This window comes from Sphaerodactylus townsendi, linkage group LG06 (assembly GCF_021028975.2).
Source record: "Sphaerodactylus townsendi isolate TG3544 linkage group LG06, MPM_Stown_v2.3, whole genome shotgun sequence".
In the NCBI taxonomy this organism is placed as follows: domain Eukaryota; kingdom Metazoa; phylum Chordata; class Lepidosauria; order Squamata; family Sphaerodactylidae; genus Sphaerodactylus; species Sphaerodactylus townsendi.
The window spans coordinates 38,261,896-38,283,760 of record NC_059430.1 but is presented as its reverse complement, the minus strand read 5'-3'; the positions used below and the strand labels follow the sequence as shown (position 1 = coordinate 38,283,760).

The following is a 21,865-nucleotide window of genomic DNA, read 5'->3' as shown; positions in this document are numbered from 1 at the left end:
CTGAAATCTGTATAATCCCCCTTTAAAGTCCTTGCAAAGCATCCAGTGAAGTGAGCTCTCACTCACAAAAGCTTTACTGGAGCATAGTCTGTTCACTTTCAGGCTACCACTGAAATTCTGTTTATTAGAACAGTGATAGTCTAGTTTTAGTTAGCAATGGAAAATCTAGCATTAGTTCTGAAAAATAATAATGAAGGGACAGCACAGACGGTTTCAGAATTTGCTGTATTTTACCCCGTTCCTATGGGCAAAGAAGAGAGTCAGTGCAGTATAGTGGTTAAAATGTCAGACTAGGATCTGGGAAATGTTTACCATAAACACAGTAGTCATTATCTAACTGTAGATTGCCTTCTGTAAAAAACTTTGTACTACATATTTTGCAAAAAACTTCTCTTAAAAAGCGTTTCACACATTTCAGCAGAGAATATTTCATTAGTAGTATCTTTCCTCCTCAGTGCTCCCCCTAAACTTTCAATTTTTCTGTGTTTTATTTTGGAGGGAGGTATCAGGGGGAAAAACTTTTCTTCTTCAAAGGTTTTTTTGAGGGGGTTGGACCTTCACATTCCTGTTTGTGTCCCCTCACCCACTGATTTTGCTGTGTATCCCTGGGTAGGGACTGTAAAGTACTATGAACATAAATGTGGCTACACAGAGTAATCACAAGGATAGCTTCACCTGTTGAATTGTTACCTGTCATACAGTCATTCAAGAGACAGGGTTTCTGTTCATTAGCAATGTGACAACTACGCTGCACAATAGCCATTAAGGCCTCATTTACAATCCTCTCCATCCTCTGCTAGAACACTTACCAGTAATATACCGTTAATACATTATTCCACCAGTCCTTGTGGCTCATTCAAAGTCCACATCTGCAAACAGCACTCAAGTAACTCATTTGAAGGCCCGCTCAAATTGCAGGAACATCCCACAGACAGCATGCCCCCAAACAAGAAGGGACTGGAGAGTCACGACAGTTGCTCTGTGGTGGGGAACTATCTGGGCAGCAGCATTAGCAGGAGATATCAAAAGACGGTGCTGCAGGGTGAGAAAAAGTGTACCTGTCCAAATGTCCTCCATCTCCCTACTCCAGTAGTGGAGCTACAATGGGGGAGGGGGGGCGAGAATCGCTCCCCCTACCCCTCCCCTCAGGCAGCCTCCGCAGCCCCCATGGACCGCCGCAGGCTGCTTTTTTCACTTTAAAAAGGTAGGTAAAGGGTGTTTTGGGGGAGCGATCGCCATTTTGCCCCGGGCGCCATTTTCCCTTCCTATGGCACTGGCCTACTCTCAACTACACAGAAGTCCTAACAATAAAAGTGTGAGCTCTTGCTGCAAAGCACAAACAAGTCAAAGTCAATTACAATCAGAACAGACACTAATAGAATTACTTGTGCAGAAGGGGAAAAATGACCTCACTCTCCATGATTTGGAAATGGCGGATTTTGGAGCCACCAGGGAGTCGAGCAAGTTCACTAAACATCAACAGTGCAGCACAAGGGACTATGGGCTAGAAGGCAACTTCTTGCCTGTTTCATTGTTGATTCTTTCTGGCAGGATTGGAACATTATCTCTACACAAGACCCAAGTCAAACTGCCTCCCCAAGAAACCACACGGACTGTCACCATTAAAGATTTAGCACTCTTCCTGTGGCATCATGAGGGAAGATGGGAGCCTGGAAGGCCACTGTTGATGGTCCTTGCAGATGTAGAAGTTTAGAAACTGTTTACTGCATTTCCTGTTGCTAAAGTCTTAACTGTGAACAGATTGAACTAAAGCAGAATCATTTCTTGGCTGTGATTTGATTTCAACCTGGCCAACTGACCTGATGTCAGCATCTCCTTTGTAGTCTAGTCTTTGGAGACTGACACCCTACAGATACCAAGAAAGCTCCTCACTGACCGCTTCTGCTATACCCTGCCACCATTCTGGGGGTTCAGGATTGACTGCTTAAATCCTGAGCCCTAGGAAACTTGACCCTTTGTATCATCCGTTTAGAGCTTTCGACTTCCTGCATATCCAATAGGAGTACCCCCCACCCCCAAACAAGGCAGCCAGTGATCAAATATCCGTACCTTTCATCCCAATATCGAATGATGAGCTCACCTGGTTACCACGCTGATGAGCACCAACCACTCGAAAGCAGTTCTGGCACCGGCTCTTGGCAAACACATTGGCCTCAAACTTCTCACAGAGAGTGTTATCTGCAATTTCTGACATGGTCCATGCAGGGAAAGGAAGATCCTTCAGGCTTCATGCATTTTAAGGGTCAGCTGCAGGGGAAAGGGGAGGAAAGCAGCAGCAACTGGATCACAAGACAAGACACAGGAATAGCCTCAGTTCCCTTCCCAATCTTATTTAAAAAGAGAGGCGGAGCACACACACTTCACATAACCAGACATACAAAGGTAACAGCAGGAAATGGCTTGAGGTCCAGTAATATTAGAGGAGCTTATCTTTATGCAGTAGTATCAAAATGTGGCCTGAAATGGGCAGGGCCCACCCCCACCCATCGGTTCTAGCCTATGAAAAACCCTGTCATGCTTAAGAGCATTTAACCACCTGCCCTGGCCCATCCAGGTATCGAATTACCACAATGGAGATATTCACAACTGACCTATGGGTTGCCGATCTCGCAGGGCGTACCGCCCAGGGGGACATATGGGGTCAAATGTCCCCGGGCTGCTGCCATTTAGTCACAAGAGGGGCAGAAAATCGCCCCCATACCCCCCCTCCCCCCCCCGCCCAGGTCCATACACAGATTTCAAGACCTGGTGCAAAAAACCCTCAGATTTTGCACCAGGCTACATTTCCCCAAGACATGCTTCTGGATCTGCCAACATGAATTGCAAAAGAAACAGTATGCTCAGTAAAAAAACATTTAAACATAATGCAGTGCTAGTAAATTACTAACATGGCTAAATCATTACTGGTGACCACAGACATGCGCATTTCAGTCTGTCTCTCTTGCAAAAGGATAAACAACAGTGAAGGAAATGTAGTTAATAACTAGAGTAGCACTCAGAATAGCACCGTTCTTCCACGTGAAATCTGCTGGGTGACCTTGGGCCGGTCTCCATTCTCTCCTTCCATGTGGAGGCAGACAACAGCAAATCACTTCTGAACACCTCTTGCCTTGAAAACCCTACTGAGTGCCTTAATTCAGCTATGACTCAATGGCACTTTCCACCACTACAGAGCAGGACAGTTGATAATAAGTGTACGCTTTAACTGAGGTGACAAACCTAATGTTACCCACTTGCCCCATGAAGGGGACCACTTGCTACTTCCAGTGTCCTTCTGCCCCTACCATAACCACCAGTTAAGTTTCTTCTGCTCCACAATACATCTGTTCCGGGAACCATGAATGTGCAATGCATGCAGAATTCCAAGAGACCTTGTTCCAGGTAACTTCCCAGGCAAGAGTCCCAAGCTAGTGAGATTAGGGTCTATAGTGTGGGAGGGCAGAAGGTACATCACAGTATACTAGAAATCATCTTTGATGTCTACTGGTTATGATAAATGTTTGATTATGGACACCTTCATATTATCCAGTAAGACACTTTTAAAGTAAGGGTGCCTACGTTGAACAATTTAACACAAATTAGTTATGATTTAAGTTGCTGTTTTTGAAAAGTATCACTTAATCACAGATTTAATTTTTAAAATCCCAGAACCGAAGCTGAGCGGATATATTCTGAGCAAAATTCGATGTCCCTATGGGGAATCCCCAAATTTGCTATCTTCATAGTTGGGTTGGACTTGACTGACAGAAACAGTCCATTGATATACCCTTTTCAACAAAAAGAACTAACTAGCATAACAGAACTAGGCAGGCACCATGACCCAAGCGGAGGATTCTGAAACAAAGATGGTCCAGCACATGGCGGATGAAGTTACCATTTTACTTGTTATTTTTTGTTGAAAAGCGTGTAACATTTGTCACTTAGAGGTATGCACAAGCAGGGTCTACCTAATGTTAAAAGATAATTTGTACTAGTGTGGGTATTGCTCCTAAGAATAAGAGCTGGAGCAGAACAGTTGTCCTCCATGCAAATTATCTCCCCCCCCCCCGCCATCATTTGAGCATCTTTGATGCTTCAGTTCTACTGAATACGGCCAAAGTGCTTGCTTGACAGTTCATTTCAAAACTACATTGTGTTTTCAGTCTTTGTTAGAGTCATTCTTGCATCAGATTTACCAAGGCTAAAATCATGTACAGGGGAAAAATAGAAGTACATGCTAGGTCACTAAATGAATTTTACCAGCCAGACAGCAATCAATGACTGTTTCTATAAATACAGGGTCTGGATTAATCGGCAACAGATCCTGGCCACCCCTTCTTTTAACCTATTGACTAATGAGGACAAATAATGAAGTCAGGGGATTTTTGCATATAACACCACCTTAGCAGTTAGTCACACTAGTAGCCGTACATGGACAATGTCTGCATTCTGGCTTGCCAAACAACCCTTGGAGGACAATTTTATCAACAAGAGGTCCCTGCATTCTCCCATTTAGGAATATTTTAGCAGAACCACACAAGACCCTGGAAAGAGCTAGAAGTACCCCATAATGCCAGCTATGAGCCTTCGCCTCCAGCTTCTCTCCTCAACAATTGGAAACCCAGTTCACTATTATTCAGTTGCTAATATTGCAAGCCTAGGCATGCAAGCTCAGAAACAAGACCCACTGAACTGATCGTGCTGACTTTCTTTTAAGTGTGCCTAGGACTGCAACTGCAAACCCCCAGTTTAAAAACCCAATTGAAAACAGTTGCGCTGCATTACATCTTCTCCAGGGACAGAAATAAGTTCTCATGCGCCACACGTGCGTTGCAGCATCTTCGCCTCTCATCCTCAGCTTTTTAAAAAATGTTCCTTTTCAAGTTGCTGTTTTTAATTACCATGCAACGCAACGGGGCAGTCGTTTAAAGGCAGCAGAACCATTTACGCCCACTTAAGCTTTCAGCCATAAAAAAAACCCCTGAATTTTACTAAACCCGCTGCCTCACCTGCGGTGGAGCTCAGAACAATTGATAATCCACGTTCTGCCTATCAATGAGGTGACGCGACTTTCGCACTTGCATTTCAACAAGTGCAAGTTTTCGCTCCGTTTTCAAGCCACATAAAATGCTACCCGTGGCTCTCTAAACACAGAACATACAACTCCTTTCGTTTATCAAGAACATACCGGTAGAAAACAAGCCCAAAAGACTGCACACCAACAAATGTACGCCTCTCCGACAGCAGCACCAGGCTGCCTCTCTTACTCCGGACCGACTCCCGGCGCCGTCTCCTCTCCTTTTTATTTTTTTTAAAACACTGAACACAAACTTTCCCCGGGGAGGTGGACCAAGGCCACGCCCACCGGATTCGGTTTGATTGGCCGAGCAGACCCTTTTATTTGCATGCTGACTCTTAAGCGGCTGAGAGGGAGAGGGGTGGGCCGGGCTGGCAACGAATGAAAGCTGCGGAAAACGGATTGCGATTGGAACTTTGAGAAGAGAATCTCGGTTTTTTACGTAATGATTCAAGCTCGATGCCTCTTCCTCGCCTGTTTTGTAACCCACGTGGCGGCGACGCTGGATGGGTGTTTGATCCCCCGCTCGCTCCCTTTCTGGGGTGCCATGCCAATGTTTTCCTGATGCTCCTTCATGATGGGAAGCGAGGGAAATGTGGAGAACACAAACACACACACACAGCTTTTCCTTTAGGCCCCATTTTGCTTTTGGAGTGGTCCCTCACCCACAGCTTATTGTAAAATACTTCTGCCCTGGCCGGACACGTTATACACGATGGAGGAACATCTTTGCAATGGGAACAAAGTTTTGGTGAAATTGGTACAGTGGCCAGTAACCTGTAGGGGGGAAATGTCCAGCTGCTTTAACAGATGCTTAATGTGTGGAAATAGGCAGTTGAAACTTTTGGTGGCAAAGTATCACCCAGTAAAAAAATATCCAAATTAAGCCACTGTTAAGGGGGCGCAGGACACATTTTCTTTTGGTTGTTGGCATGTGGGATTTAGTAAAGGAAACAGATTGTTTTGAAATAAACAAACACATAAATGAGGAGGAAAGGATGAAAATAGAGTATAAAGAACTGATATTGACTGTTTCCCTGTCATCCATCCCCCCCTGTTATTTCCCTTCTTGTTTGTATCACAGAGCTGCCAACAGCTGAGAAGAAAATTAGCAGTTTGTGGCTTTAACATCAAAAGAACATCAAAGGAAACCTGATGGAGCAGACTATTGATCCATCTAGTACTGGAACTAGTGTTCATAGGTTGACAGTGTCTTATTATGGAGGTTCCCTTTAATCACCATGGCTAATAACCACTGATAGGACCATCCTCCATGACTTCATGTAATCCCCTTTGTAATGGGAATTTATATTCAAGGTGATGTTATTTACTTCCATTCCATTAAAGACTTCAGTTGCCTATTGCCTCCCATTAAGCCTCTATTGAAGAGACAGCTTTTTTCTTAAGGCTGCAGGCAACCCTGTTCACACCTGCCCCAACTATATTCTCTGATTCACTCCAAGTAGCTTCTTACCCCAGATATCTGAGAGCTGGGAGCAACTACACAGTGACTCGCATGCTCAGAGACAACCACTGGGGTTCAGATCGTTGCTCAATACAGCTCCAGAGCCCGATGGTATGTATATCTTCTTCAGTATTATTATTCAGCTCCCACCCCAATGATTTCTTGGCAATTTAAACAGGAGTCTTATTTTTTAATTATTTATTTTGTTCCATTTATAACCCACCCTTTCCCCGTAGGCACCTCAAAGCACCTTAAAAACTGACATTTTATTCCAGTAGATGCTTTTGTGGACTAGAGCCTACTTCTTCAGATGGGAGGCAGGGTAGGGTGAATGGATCTCCATAATACAGTCATTTGATGCAACAGGTTCAGTAACCATCAGAGTGAAGGGGCCATGAATTCAGAAAGTACAGGATGAAACGTAGTTATGTAAAATTAAGTCTAATCTGGAAAAATGCCATTCACTTCTTATGCTACAATAGTTAGCACCTATAGTGGACAGGAAATCACAGATTTTGTTGAGAAAGAATCCTAATCGATCCCTTTAACGCTGTCAAAATGCAACCTGTTTTTTTTTAAAGAACTCAGAATCTTCTGTTAAAAAAAAACCCTATAAGGTGATGCAGATATTTCTCTCATCATTTTTGAGGATAAGTTGTCTTAACTGAACAAAATGATAAAATTGTTGCTGGGCTGATGGCCATTGATAGAGTCCACACACCAATTATTCCAGTTGTAATAGTCTTTTTTGATTTCTAAGGCCATTTACACACTTGCACTTCACTGCGAGGTTTGCCTTCGTTTTCAGGAAAAAGACTGAAACTAAAACTGCAGGTATGCTTACTATTTAACAGCCAGCGTGGTGTAATGGTTAAGAGCACGTAGATTTTAATCTGGAAAACCAGATTTTATTCCCCACTCCTCCACCTGAGTGGCAGAGGTTCAAAGAGGATATTGAACTAGAAAAGGGCATCCAAAATGGGCATGGGAAAGCCAATTGAAAGATGACATGATAGAAGTCTACAAAACTATGCATGGTGTGGATAAAGCGGATAGGTTATTTTCTTCTCCTGCAATGGCAGATTTGAGGTCGCCTTAAAAACTGACAGGCAATACAGTCAAGACAATACTACTTCATACACTGGGTGGTTGGCTTGTGGAACTCACCGCCCCAAGATGTAGTGACCAGCTCAAATTCGTTTAAAGGGATGTTGGGCTGATTTATGGAGGGACTATATCGTTCAATATCAGCTATAACATCTCAGTGGGACCTCTCAGAATGGCTCTGGTTGTGAGAAAGTGGGTAGTGATCAGCAAGGAAGGGCTGCTGTCTGTATACCCTAGCTTTGGGCTTTCCTGTGGCATCTAACTGCCCACTGTTGGCAAAAAGATGCAGGATTAGATGGACTATTGGTCTGATGGAGCATGGCTGTTCTTAAGTAACAATACGGAAGTACCTCGCTTGGAGGGAAGCCCCAATCTTGGGCACTATATAGTCTCAAAACGAGGATGAACTGTATTGAATAGTGTAGTTTTACCAGGCCAGGGCAAGGGATAAGCCTAGTGACGGAAGGCAGGGCTTGATGGATTCTTTTTGACGGAACTTCCCAGGGAGTGTCCCGTCCAGGCACTGACTAGAGAACCCACACTTGCTTAGCTATGAAATTGCTGCTGTTATCATATGCCCTCCCTATCCCTGGGATTGAAGATTCTGCTGGCATAATGATATCCTCATCGTAACCCACTGAACCGACATAAAGCATTGAGGCACTGGCCAGCCCCCAACCAGTTGCTGTAAGGGACAGGACTGGGTTCCATTGTACTGAAACAGAAAACTGCAAATCAATATTTGACATTTCATTGGCACTTCGTAAAACTCTGAATGAGGATTGGTCATGTTAGTAGTTTCAGAGGATTACATGCTACTGGTTAAATGACATAAATCATTGTTTGTCTGCAAGGTGTGTAGCTGTTATTTGTTCACAAAAGGCCAGGAATGTGAGAAGACAATATTTGTGACTCAGAAGCAGGCAAGGCATTTTATCGGTGTTTTGGGTAAAGTCATCAAACCTGTCCCTTTCCCATTCTCTTATTGGGTAATAACTTTAGGCAGACAGAACACACCTGAAGGTCAACAACAAGTCCCTGTTACTTGGTAGTAACCTGTAACAGCACATGCATGGGAAAAAAATCACAAACCTAGAAGTCTGAAGGTTCCATCAAAAAGAATCCATCAAATGCCACAAAGCTGCTGCTTCTGGGTTTTAGTCCATCACCAGAAGTAGCCGACGTGCTTAATCCAAAATCCTCACAGGATTTGAGAGTCACAAGACACGCACACTCCCTTGGACAAACAACCTTCTGCATCAGCATGGGTAGTTTCAAACACACTTCAAATCACCATTGGTACTTACAAATAGTCCTGAAGACCGTTCAGTTGTCAGGTTTTTAATGGAACATTGTATTAATGTCACAGTACTTGCACTGGCTTTGCCTAGCCCCACAGTCCTGATTTATGTGCCCAAATTCTTCCTCCCTTCTGCCTCAACACAAGAGGGGAACTGCCTTTAGATCTCAGCACTGCCATCAGGAAGGAAGGCACTCTTGGCAAATGCCTCGCCATGTACAAGCCCTTTCTGAAGCTCTGCAAAGGAATAGTATTTGAACAGCCTGGAATAAACTGCAGGGCTTGGAATAGCGACACCATCAACCACCCACCCAGCCCAAATGCCTTAAACTTTATTGGATGGTGATGGACCTTGCATTCTAGGGTAGGAGTGTGCAATTGGAGCCTTAAATCCAGTCCAGAGAACTTTCTCATTAGCCCCACTCCAGCACAGACCCTGATTGCCAATACCACCTTGGACCTATTATCTTTTCAGCATCTTTCCTCTGAGCCAAGACTCAGCCAAAGGATGCTAACCCCCTCCCTGCTGTCGGTGAACAAGAGCTGTACCACCAAAGTGAATGCAAGGCAAGCAAGACAGAGCAGGCCCAGAGGAAGCTTAACAAACCCTTTCTCTGTTTCATAGGGGAAGACAGTCCAGGAAGCACAGTAAATACTGAAGTCTTAGCAGCCCTGCTGAATTTCAAAATATGGCCCAGTACATATTAGTTGCAACCAGGCTTCTATAGATTTCAGAGCAGAAGTTATATAAATAAGAAATTATCCCATGACAGCTGGACAAAACTTCCAATGATCCATCCTGTCAGTTCAACCTATACTTCTATATATGCCATATCTTTTTAAAACTGTGCCATCTCAAATTGAGAGAAGCTGTCCTAATCAGACAAGCCCCACCACAGTCACGCAGCATCCAAGGGTTAAGTGGGGCCCAATTTTAACATGTTAGTGGAACAGCTGCTCAGCAGAGAACTTCTCTGGCAGATCTGTGAGCAAGAATCATTCCCGAACAATCCAGTCTGTGCTGTTGCACAAGAGGCTGATAACAGCTGACTTTTCTAGCTCATAGATGGCTAAAGAGATCCCTAGTCAGCTGATTGCTGTGGCTGCTGCATTTGAACAGGGATTATGTAAACAGCAGCCCATAAGACATTTTTTTTTAAATTATCAGCTTGTGCTGGAAGTAAAGGAGACATTCCCCACGATCCTTGTGGCCAGCCCAACTCCACACAAGCAACAGTCAGTGACTACGATTCAAAGAAACTGCATATCTTGTTCCTGGGGATTTCCTTCCCTTCTATTTTCCAAACAAAAGTCTTAATTCCATTTATGTTTTTGAAGATTTAAGAAAGATGCAGAAACTGAGAGCCAGTATGGTATAGTGGTTAGTGTCAGACAAATGGCTGTGAGAGGCAAGATTGAATCCCCACACAGTCGTGCAAGCTTGCTGTGTGAGATTGGGCCCACCAGTTTTCATCTAATCTACCTCACAGGGCTCCTGCATAGATAAAATGGAGGAAAGGAAAACAATGGCAATTGCTTTGGTTCCCTCTTGAGCAGAAAGGCAGGGTAGTCTACATTCAGATTTTTACCATCTGCAGGCTTAGCTGAGCAACATCCCCTCCTCCCCTGACATTTTGTCTTGCTAGTCTGAAGAGGAAATGAAAAGCTTGTTCATGACTCTCAGATAGAATCGTAGAGCTGGAAGAGACCACAAGGGCCATCAAATCCAATCCCCGGCCATGAAAGAGTATACAGTCAAAGCACTCTTGATGGCCATCCAACCGTTGTTTAACAACATCAACAGGAGACTCCACCACCCTCTGAGACAGTGTATTCCACTGTCGAACCGCCTTTACTATCAGGACGTTCTTCTTATGTTTAGGTGGAATCTCTTTTCCTGTACTTATTCACTACTCCTTGTCCTAGTACCTGAAGCAGAAAACAAGCTTGCTCCATCTTCAACATGACATCCTGCCACATATTTAAACATTGCTATCATGTCATCCCTTAGCCTTCTCTTCTCCAGACTAAACATCCCCAGCTCCTTAAGATGCTCCTCATAACGCATGGAATCCAGACCTTTTACTATTTTGGTGGTTGTTCTCCGGATTTTTAAAGGTGTTCCTAAAAACTATTTCCTGGCTAGTACTTTTTGAAGTCTGTACACTTTTTTGTTTGTGCAGTGGTGGTCCTTGATCTGGGAGACCTGACATCCCAACTCATTTCTGTCGCAGCCTTGCTGTCTGATACCATGAGCAAGTCCCTGAGCACTCATGTCAATGATAGGGAACTAGAAAAAATCTGAGGAAGCACCAGGGGATAAACATAATGTACATGGTAAAGTATTTTGCACTAGCCCACCATAAACAATTGTAACTGGTACAGTTTCTCACCTATCAACTGTCAGAAGGATCTGCAAGCAACAAAAACATACAAATTTGTTACAAAATTTATTTATAAACAACAAAAACACATCAGAAGAACTGTTGCTGGGTCTGTACACCCACTGGAACACAGTACTGTGGTAAAAATCCATGGCACCCAACTTCCTAGTGGGGATGGGATGGGATTTCACAGATATGAAAAACTGTTCATGCAAGAGCAAGAACATGAAAGCCAAGTGGACCCTTCCAGGTGACTTGTGATGTTTAAAAGACCTGGTTGTCATCCAGACTTGGATGGAGAGAGAGGGAAGCACTTAATTTTCTCTCCTACCCCATTTCTGTCAGACGAAGGAAAAAAGGTATACTGATAGAACCTTGACCAGTACAAACTTCCTTAAGGGCAGAAAATCTATATCCAAAACAAAGAGTTTAGCCAACATTCCTCAAGTCCTGCATTAGTCCAGGAGAATTCTGAAGTTCAGCAGCCACTCCCCAACAATGGAGACATTCTGGTAAGACAAAATGGGCCTTCCAGTAAGTGAGAGACTGCTGCCAAGGGGCCATTTGCTTCTGCTCATGCTGCTACCTTCTCTTCCTCTTGTTCATCAGTCCTTAACACGCCAACATTTGCCCGTCATTTTTCGACGCTGGGATTTGCTGGTTCGGCCTGTGCTTGGTTTCTGGGCTCTCTTCTTCACTCCATGACTGTGCCTGGGCTGCTTGCCTTTAGTCTTTTTCTGACTACGAGTATGAAGTGAGGCAGTGAGTGAAGAGATCCTGTATAGGGTGGAAGAGAGACAGTCTGGTCAGCGTTTGAATTCTTCAACCCCAGTTCCCTCTCCTCCCTCACTGCCCCACCCCAACATTGAGAAGCAATTTCATCAGAAAGCACATGATGCAGTTCTACCAATGAAACTAAGCAGGTATATTTACTTGTTTAAAACATAAGCCTGCATTTCTCTCCGTAGGTCCTGTGATTCAGCAGCAGTGAATGGGGCACACATTTAGGCCATTGTGGGCTCCTTGAAGAAAGAGTACTCTAAAACACATCCTTGGAACTGCCTCTTGTAAGTCACCATCCTCTGACTTATACTTGAAATTATTCATCCAGTCTCTTGCCTCATCTTGAGTCTTTCCTCTTCTACAAAGAACGTCCCCCCTCTTCCCGCACCCTAGTCTTAACTGCAAGAGCATAGCCACGCATCTCTCTCCTGCCCCAGTTTGTGGCTGTCTCTGTCCCTCCAGTCCTGACTTGCCTTCCTAACTACAACTTACATATCTGAACAAGAGTTATACCATGTGTGTGTGTTTTGGATTTCTTATCCTGTTTTTGTTGCCAAAGCACTTCAAGCATAATAGTATACATTACCAAAAAAGCCTTAAAATCCATTGTTGCATAACAGAATTTTAAAAAGAAACTCATAAGACAACGCAGATTTCATTAGCCATTAAGATGACACTGACACTGACAATAGGAAGTAGGCTGCCCTCTTGAGGCACATCACAGAATAGGAACTGTACTGCCTTGAGCTTGCAACAGCCAAAACAAGAATCAACCAGGGTGTTAGAATGCAAGTTATCATCAAACAGGTAACAACTGGTTTGGGATATTCTCTGCAGAAAAGCAGAGGCAAGACAGGGATGCAAAATCATTCCCTTTCATGCACTTTAGAGAGTAGACATATAATAGCAGCTTTTCCAGATTGGTTTGTAAACAGATAAAAAAGAAGGGGGAAGATCAGTGGTGTATCTGACCAGGAAAGGGGGGGGGGACCCTCTGCCCCTGGGCACCACTAATCTGGTCATGTGGGGGGTGCAAAATCAACCCCCCATGTGACCAGGAAGACGGCTTCCTGCTGCCTCGTCGCTTTTGGGTGACCTCAGCCCCGCCCATGTCATCATCAATGTGGGCGGGGCCAAGGAAACCTGAGAACACCGCCCCCCTAAGCCTTGCCCCCCCTCCCGGCTCCCAGCCAGCAGTCCTTTCTGCCCTCCCCTCCGGGGAGAGCAGAAGCAACTGCAAGGCTCAGTTCTTGTCTCCTTTGCTTTTATAAGAACGGGGGCGAGGCTTGAGGGCACCCCCTGAGCCCCGCTCCCAGGTGTAGCGGGGGGGGGGGGCTCCCAGAGAATGGCTGTCTCCAGGCAACATTCCCCCCCCCCATGCCTCAGGGGAAGATCCACCCTTCCACACCCACCCACCCATCATTTTTCAGCAAGCTCTTTGGTGGATAGATGGGATGTTCAAAGGTTTTCACGGTCAAAGGAAAGATAAAATAATCTTAGAAGTACCTCTGAGACAGGAAAGGGTCTCTAGATTTCTTAGGCAACGTGCACGTAGATTTTGAGACATCATCTCCTTTCGGCTCAGTATCTTCCTAATTAAAAGCCACAAAAACACCATTCAAAAGCTGGAAGTTGCCAGTAGAAACATTTCCCCAGGTAGAATTAGCCAAATAACTGAAGATTAATCTGAATGGATATTACAGAAATTATTAACTTTGAATGCTAAACAGGACTGAGAATACAGATGTTTTATAAATGCAGATCTATCGTGACCAAGGAACTCCCAATTCAAGTTCCAGTCATTTAGCAGAAATAAAATAAAAATAAAAAGTAAAGTAAAAAGAATTAGAAAATCTAATCTCTTTCACTAGCTGAAGAGTTAGCACTTACCTATCATACAGTAGGGTCACTAAAATACTGGTTATGAAAGACTTTGAAACTGCCCCACAAAATGCTAATAAATGCTGAGCAACATTATTAAGACTGCTACCTCAATAAAATAAATTTTAGATAATGAATATATTAAACATATACATGAGAAAAAACAATAGATCTAAAAACTAAGAATATGGGATGGGGGAGTTTCAGGGATAGATGATGCCCATGCATTGAAGCAAATATCATCTTAGGAGAAGAGTCCCACCTTCTCTCACATACAAGGAGGAATGTCTTAGATTGTACTTGCTTCTGTAAAAATCCATGAATATGTAACATACCCCTAAAACTTGTAAGCAAATAGAAGTGTTACCTCTTGAGCATCCAACCCTAACAGATGCGCTCCCGAGAGGTCCAGGTTACTGACCGTAGTTACAGTAACTGTGTGGTTTGGGTGATCATAGCTCACCAACTCCTGCTGTGAGGTCACCATACACTCCAATTGGTCAGCCTCATCTGAAGAGGTTAAAGGAGAACACAGAACTCTAACAGAAATTTCCACAACCAAACTGCTGAAGATCACCATGTTCTAAGTGTAGATGTTTCGGTCGGATCTCCTTTCTGAGTCCAAGTTCTTCTGACAAGTTGCAGTACTACTTAAGAGTCTTTCCTCCCCATGCATACACAACGCCAGAGCTAGAAACTTAGTTCTAGTAGGACACCTTATACCAAGGTTCCTAAAATTCTAATGATCTATATAGACGCTCTTGCCTATAATCTCACCTGAATACATTATACATCTCACCTGAATACAAAGTATACATGCTTAGGAAAGTCATAAAATAGAAGACTAAGTACAGGCTACCACCTCCAAATCACACACTCTGCTACACTCTGCTCTCTTCCCCACTCCTGATCCTTTTCAACTGCAATGGTTCCACCAACAGAAAAGATGCTCACCTAAGGCTTCCTCTCTCTCCTTCAGCATCTTCATGTATTCCTTGTGGCGCTACACATAAGAAACAAACAAAACCTGATCATTTTCAGATCATCAACTGCTTGCCTGTTTTCCCCCCAATTATCTATTACTTGAAGATGGTATGGTATCCCTGTCTGGATCCAAGCTTGGCACAAGAACCTGGAGCGCATCCAATCAAACTTCCTATTTGGCACCCCACATTGTGTCCCTTATGGTGTGCTTTGTCTGGAATCAGGGCAACATCTATTAGAAACTAGGGAATAGGATGTAACATTTAAGTTTTGGCTGCATCTATGCCTGTGCACAGATCCAAAAAGCTTATCTTTGCTAGAAATGAGGGAGCTTCAGCTTTCGAAGTGGTGGCTTCATATTGGAAAAAAAAAATCTTCTCCTTGGGTTTCTCATGGGAGTCTCTTCATATGCTTACTGCCACGGAAATTTACCATCATCTAAAGACCAGACTGTATGACCAGGAATACCAATCTCTCCTGAGTGCTGTGCAAAGCTCTTGTTCCCCTCTATACTTTGGGATCGCAACCCAGAAATCTAGCCCTGCTGTATATTTAGAACAGCTTGTTAACTATAAGTGCAGATGGGTCATGACCAGAGCAAGGTGCAACTCATTCCCCTCTGTCTATCTTCAAGGTCGTTTCCTTAACATCCCACAAAGTGAGCGTTGCTGTCGGTACTGTCCCAACACTATGGACTCAATTCCTCATATCCTGCTTTACTGTTCGAGGTATAATTATATTAGAACCGATCAGGTAGCTTTATTACCTCTAGAATTTATGTTTTTCTCAGACAAACTAAAAATGTCTAAGCTATTGAACAGCCCTAATGTAGAAATTTCTGAAGCAGTTGCTACATTTTTAATCCGTGTTCTACATGATGTGTAACAATGATCCTGTTATTGTACTTGGAATGTCACATACTTCAAAGCCCAACAAAATTGCACGATTCACACCCAACAATTGTGTGTTTCTATTAGCTGTGGAAGCATCATGCGACAGAGTTCAGTTCTATTTATTATTATGGAAGACCGTCAGAATGCTAAACTATTATGAACCTCTTTGAGAATGAGCTGCTTTGCCTGTCCTGAATTAAACAAGATGTTGTACAAAGACACAGACCCTAAAGGAGAGTACTTTCACTTGGTCACCATATTCTTTATATCAAACCCTACACACTATTCAATCAGAGACCAGCTTGAACTTCAAGTTTCTCAACCCTGAGCGTGTGGCATGTAATAACAGAAAAATAATTAATTGAATAGTTTAGCAGGCAAAAATTGCATTCAAGCTATAACATGCTCCACCCCCGCCACCCTTTGCAGCCTGCATTTGAAAACTTGCAGTTCATTTCAGCAAAAACCTCCCTGTTTCACCCACGGGCGCCTGCAGTACAACCTGCTGTTCTTCTCCATGATACCAAAAGATGCAGTACCTCTTCCTTCATCTTCTGTTGCTCCTCCTTCAGTTTGCGCTTTATCTCCTCCACAGCTATTTTCCTCCTCTCAACCTTCCGCTTGTGGAATCCTGTCAAGTATTCCCTGAGAACAAAACCATGGCAAGTTAGCTATACAGAGGGAAGCTGAAAAGGGAGTCCTTTCACTCCTACTGAATTTAACAAATAAGCTTACCACATACAACCAGTAGACAAAATACATCATTTAAGTTGCCTACAAATATTTTGGAAAACAAAAGATTAACCATACATAAGCATAAAAAGCACACTACTACCAATACCTATGCAATGGATATGACAAAAATCTGAAAAGTAAAGGTTTTGAAGAGATAAATACACAATTCTTGGCAAAATAGCTTGCATAAGATAGGCCTTTTCCACATTTGCCATTTACGATGTCTTTAGGCTGGAAATAAAACATTTCCTTCGTGGTGTTTTACATTGTTTTTCCTCGTTTTGGTTTGGAAACATTTCCAAAATACTTTTTTTTCACTGTTTCTGAAAACACTCTTATGATGTTTCTTTTTGCTGAAACATTCCCAAGCCAGTTTCCCTCACAGTGTGATCATACCAAAACATTTTATTCTTCCCTACAAAACCAAGGGCTCCATGTGGTCGCCAAACTTTAATGTCATTATTTCTCCTCCTTCTCTAATCAAATTTGCCACAGTTTGAATTCCTTGTCTTTTAAATATTTTTATCACTTTTTTCCCTTCCTTTCCTGCCACACTTGCCAAAGATGCCATGTCCAGAGTGCCGAGCATCCATTTAGCCCTCCATTTTCCCCATATGTCCAGTAACACCTTTCTTGGCCCCACTGCAGTTTGTTTTCCTCTCTTCATCTCTTTTGTAAATATGCCATGTTTGCCAACTCCTTCATTTATTTCGTTTTCAAACTTAACCCATCCTTCAGCATTATCTTCGTTTATACTCATCAGACTCTTAATTTGGAATGCTTTGTTGCCCCTCTCATCTTAAAATGTATTATTTCTGGTATTTTCTCCCCCTCCCATTTTTTGTATTAACAAATCAGCAATGCTATGAAGCATCACTATAGTACATGCATGGAAAAAAACCTGGCAGCCAGGAAGCAATGTTTTGAGACAGAGACCGTGAAAAACTTTGGCATAAACATTGGGATCAAAAAGTCTTTGAAATGGTGTAAGTGATGTGTGTGCAGAAAAGGTGATAAAGTTCTGAAGAGATAAATAGAACACTTTTTTGGAAACTAACAAAAGGAACTGGTTGTTGTGGGTTTTCTGGGCTGTGTGGCCGTGGTCTGGTAGATCTTGTTCCTAACGTTTCACCTGCATCTGTGGCTGGCATCTTCAGAGGTGTATCAGAGAGAGAAGTCTGTACACACTGTGTCCAGTGAAAAGGGAATGTTTAGTGGGGTATATATTATTACCACTGTGTTTACATGTTGATTTCCCTTCACTCTTAACTAACACAGCAGGGGAAACTGCAGTAATTTTGTTTCGTTATTCCAATTTTGGTTACTTTCCAGAAACCTACAATACAGTCTCCTATTCTTCTCAAGTTGCTACCTATTTTGGATGCTGGGAATGGTTTTGTGCGAAAGATAACCAATTTCACATATTCTAGTCCAGTGACGGCGAACCTTTTCGAGACCGAGTGCCCAAATTGCAACCCAAAACTCACTTATTTATCGCAAAATGCCAACACGGCATTTTAACCTGAATACTGAGGTTTTAGTTTCGAAAAAACGTTTCTAGGTGTGCGCTACTCGGGAGAAAGCTTGGTGGTAGTCGGTGGCTTTGCTTTGAAGCAACCGTGCAACTCTTCCAATGGGTGAATCACAACCCTAGGAGGGTTCACTCAGAAGCAAGCCCCATTGTCAGCAACTGAGCTTACTCCCAGGTAAAGGATTGTGCTTTAGTTCTTCAAATGAAAATCAGTTTAACAGCATTTAACAGGGTTACCTACACTGCTTCCCCAAAACTAGGTCTTAGGTTTAATGCTAATAATTGAGCCCAGCAGCCCAGGCCAGCCTAGATGTGTGTGTGTGGGGGGGGGGGGGGGGCGACTCTGTTTGCGAGTGCCCACAGAGAGGGCTCTGAGTGCCATTTCTGGCACCTGTGCCATAGGTTCGCCATCACTGTTCTAGTCTCTCATTCAGATCTGAGTCAGCCCTGGAAAGCCAGAGTGAGTAGCTGTCAGAGTGAGAGTATCAGTAAAGATAGAAAATGATTGTGGAAAAATCAAGAGAAATAGTTTCCCCATTACTATTACCAATGTTTGACAGAATTCAATGTAATTTCTGACACTGTCTACCTCATATGCTTATTAAACAGGAAAAAAAAAACAGAAGTAGAGGTGGGATGGATCAGCTATGAAAACTGTGCCTCCGGTATTCATGGATGGATAACACATACCACAAGATTCTCAGTAAGGAGACAGTGACTGTTATGCAAAAAGCTAGCCAGTGTCTCTAAATATTATACGGTAAAAGATTATGCTATCACTAATTTAAACTACACACAGTTCAAGTATATAGTTTAATTCAATAATAGTATAATATTTTATTGTGCATATTAACTAGACTGCACAACTTGGGGTGTGCTTATAAATGCACACTTAAGTGAAGGAAAGCGGGGAGGGGGAATTAAGAAATACAAATATGGATACAATCGATGTCTTTGCAAAGGAGCGACTTGCTGATGTGAACATACAATCACCGCATTCTTCTGATGGAGCGAGGAGAATCCAAACACCTGGATATCCAGGACAGAGTCTTCTCCTCTCCCCCGCGCCAGCACAATATTCCAGCCCAGTTTCCACATGTCAATGACTGTGCACACACTGTATGAACATAATTTTTTTTGCACGTGTCCAAAACCATTCGTACATAACTGACAGCGCAATGCTACTCTCTCCCCACCCCCGGTATGAGTCCCCAGCCTCATTTCCAGGAGGACCGTGGGCTCACTGCCGGATGACTGCCCGCTGCCATCCTCTCACCCTCCTTCCCCCGACTCACCGGCGACTCTCCTCGTCGAAGGTAATTACTCGCCGCAGCTGCGAGGAGGCTCCATCTCGGCGATTCTTTTTGTTTTTTCGACCCATCGTGGGCGCCGCCACATCGGCGAAGCTACTTCCGCCTTATGAAGGCGGCGGCGAAGGGGAGGCAGCGTGTACCTCGGCAAGCCAAGCACCGCCTCTTCCGCTTCCTCTTTGCCTGTGCCAGTAATCGTACAGCGCCATGCACTGTCTGTTCTACTCTGCAAGGCGGGAGGAAGGGAGCACGTTCCTCCCCTCCCCGTCTTGCAACTCGTGCTGAAAAGGAATGACTGATGACGCCAGTCCTGGAAAGCCCATTCCTGTTTGTGAAAAGACGCCTTTAATTGGGGGGCCACTGCTAACTATGCAAAGATTAATTCCACCCTGATATGGGACTTTGGAGCTTATGACTGTCTGGAAACAACAATGGCCTCTCCCCACTGGAAGTATTTAAGGCCTGGCGTGTAGCGACGCCCTACAGTCACTGGAAAGGAAATGTCTTCAGCATCTGCTCAGGAGCGCTTCAGCTCTTATTTTCATGGGGGAAGAATGAGCCTGACTTGACAGCGAGCAGAGGACTGATACCCAAACCCTTCTCTAGCTATTTCTGGGGAGAGTTGGAATCAATCCTATTCAGAGTTACTGAGGTCATTGAGCAGAGTAACTTGGCATAGGATTGCATGTACCATTAGTGTGGTACAATGGTTAGAATGGCACACCTGGGTTCAATTCTAGCTCACATGTGCACAGAGAAACAAGGAACATAACTGATGTCACAAGGGTGTTGTGAGGTGAGGATGCAGGGGTGGGGGACCATGAACTCCCTGGAGGAAGGGTTGGATGGCTGAAAAATTTACTTGTTGCATCCCAAATGATGCACGTGATAGCTTTACTTCAAGTAATTGCAATGGCAGGATAGTAAGCTACTCATACTGTAGTTGTTCTGTTCTTCAGGCAAAAAGAACAGTTTTGTGCAACCCAAAAGTCTGGTAATCCTTTGGGGATCGGGCGGTATAGAAATTGAATAAATAATAATAATAATAATCTTCCAACCCCACTGATCCAATAAAAGGATAGCATCTCTTTTGCAGACAGTCATTTGTAAATATTCTCAACCATACTGTTTTACTTCTTTCTCTGTCTCCCCTCCATCTAATTTATATGCAGTAATTTGGAAGTAACTCTCAATGTCAAAATGGGGCTTATATCAGGGAGTCTGTTTCTTGAGTCTTGTTTGGAAGAACTACATACAGCCTATTATGTTTACTCTAAAATAAGTTCCAGTTACAACTGGATAAGCGCATTAGCATTTTAACATCTGTCATTCTAAAGTAAAGCCTACAGTGTACAAAATGTGCATTTAATTTAAAATGGACTTTCTGTCCTACATTAGCTGCATTCACTAGGGATGAGGGAAAGAACATAAGAACCCTTGCGGATCAGACCAATGGTCCATCTAGTCTAGTATCCTGTTTTATACAGTGGCCAATCAGTTGGCCTGAAAGGCCAGCACACACACACTATTGAATCTCCAGGCTACAGAGATCAGATCCATGAAGGAAATGTCAACTTCCAAGGGAGACAGTATGGCATCATATCCCCACTGAGCGACACCCCTGACTGGCACCCACCCCCAAATCTCCAGGAATTTCCCAGGCTTGATATGGCAACTGGGTCATTTGTTGCTTGATCCTGGCTCAAGTGGCTTGTGCTGCCTTCTCTGTAGGTTTTTCTTTTTAAAAATTTGCTCCAAACAACTCCAAAGTCATGACTTTTACAGGTTTACAAGCTATTGTTGCCAACTCCACGTTGGGAAATTCTGGGAGAGGGTGGAGCCTGGGAAAAGGAGGGTCTGGGGGAGGGAGGGACCTCAACAGAGTGTAATGTCGTGGAGTCTATCCCCCAAAACAGGCCTCTTTAGTTATAATTTCAGGAGATCTCCAGGACCTACTTGGAGGTTAACAATCCAAGCAAGCACCTGCATGGCTAATGGTATTATTGTACCCGTGTCTCTAATATTCAATAAGCACTTAAACAAGTATTTATGTATTTTTCAAATTTATATCCTTCCCCATCCCTGCAGCTTTTATACTGTGTTAACTTAACAACATAAACATATACACAGGCTTACACAGAGATTCTTTAACCAAATAGTCCCTTTACAAAGGGCTCACAACAACTGCATAAGATGGACATGGACTATTATTCCCCGGTTGTTGAATGACTTCATGAAACTTTCACAGTGGCCCATTAGCCAGTGTAATATTAAGAAATAATCATTGTCAAAACACATTTCGGAAACAATATCATAACATTACAAAGTGCATGGAATAAAACCTACTTGAAATTTTCCAAACAACCCTTTTCCAAAAAGGCTACCAAAAAATCCTTAAGGTTCTTTTATGCACTG

The 21,865-nt window shown here is 43.4% G+C and overlaps 2 protein-coding genes across 3 annotated transcripts in view; both read right to left on the bottom strand.

The window, feature by feature from the left end:
- LOC125434470 (TRIO and F-actin binding protein) overlaps nucleotides 1-5,291 on the bottom strand; it is a 70,018-nt gene extending 64,727 nt beyond the window's left edge. For both annotated transcript variants that reach the window (XM_048499890.1, XM_048499892.1), the window contains exons 1-2: nucleotides 5,189-5,291; nucleotides 2,102-2,268 (exon numbers count right to left, since the gene is read on the bottom strand). In XM_048499890.1, coding sequence (XP_048355847.1) covers nucleotides 2,102-2,215 — 114 coding nt within the window. In that variant the 5' untranslated portion in view covers nucleotides 2,216-2,268; nucleotides 5,189-5,291. The remainder of the gene's footprint in view (nucleotides 1-2,101; nucleotides 2,269-5,188) is intronic.
- A 6,091-nt stretch (nucleotides 5,292-11,382) lies between these two features.
- NOL12 (nucleolar protein 12) lies at nucleotides 11,383-19,600 on the bottom strand. The gene is made up of 6 exons (XM_048499894.1): nucleotides 19,436-19,600; nucleotides 16,414-16,519; nucleotides 14,952-15,000; nucleotides 14,365-14,507; nucleotides 13,623-13,708; nucleotides 11,383-12,110 (listed from the first exon to the last, which is right to left on the bottom strand). Exons 1-6 carry the CDS (start codon nucleotides 19,519-19,521, stop codon nucleotides 11,939-11,941), a joined length of 642 nt encoding a protein of 213 aa, XP_048355851.1. The 5' UTR covers nucleotides 19,522-19,600; the 3' UTR covers nucleotides 11,383-11,938.
- Between the last annotated feature and the right edge of the window lie 2,265 nt (nucleotides 19,601-21,865).

What these genes read in the sequence shown, in the direction of transcription:
- NOL12 (XM_048499894.1), bottom strand. Translation starts at nt 19,521, where the DNA reads ATGGGTCGAAAAAACAAAAAGAATCGCCGAGATGGAGCCTCCTCGCAG. An exon ending in AACAGAAGATGAAGGAAGAG is followed by an intron (nt 15,001 to 16,413) that starts GTACTGCATCTT and finishes TCTTATGTGTAG; the next exon opens with CGCCACAAGGAATACATGAA. An exon ending in GACCCTTTCCTGTCTCAGAG is followed by an intron (nt 12,111 to 13,622) that starts GTACTTCTAAGA and finishes CACCCTATACAG; the next exon opens with GATCTCTTCACTCACTGCCT.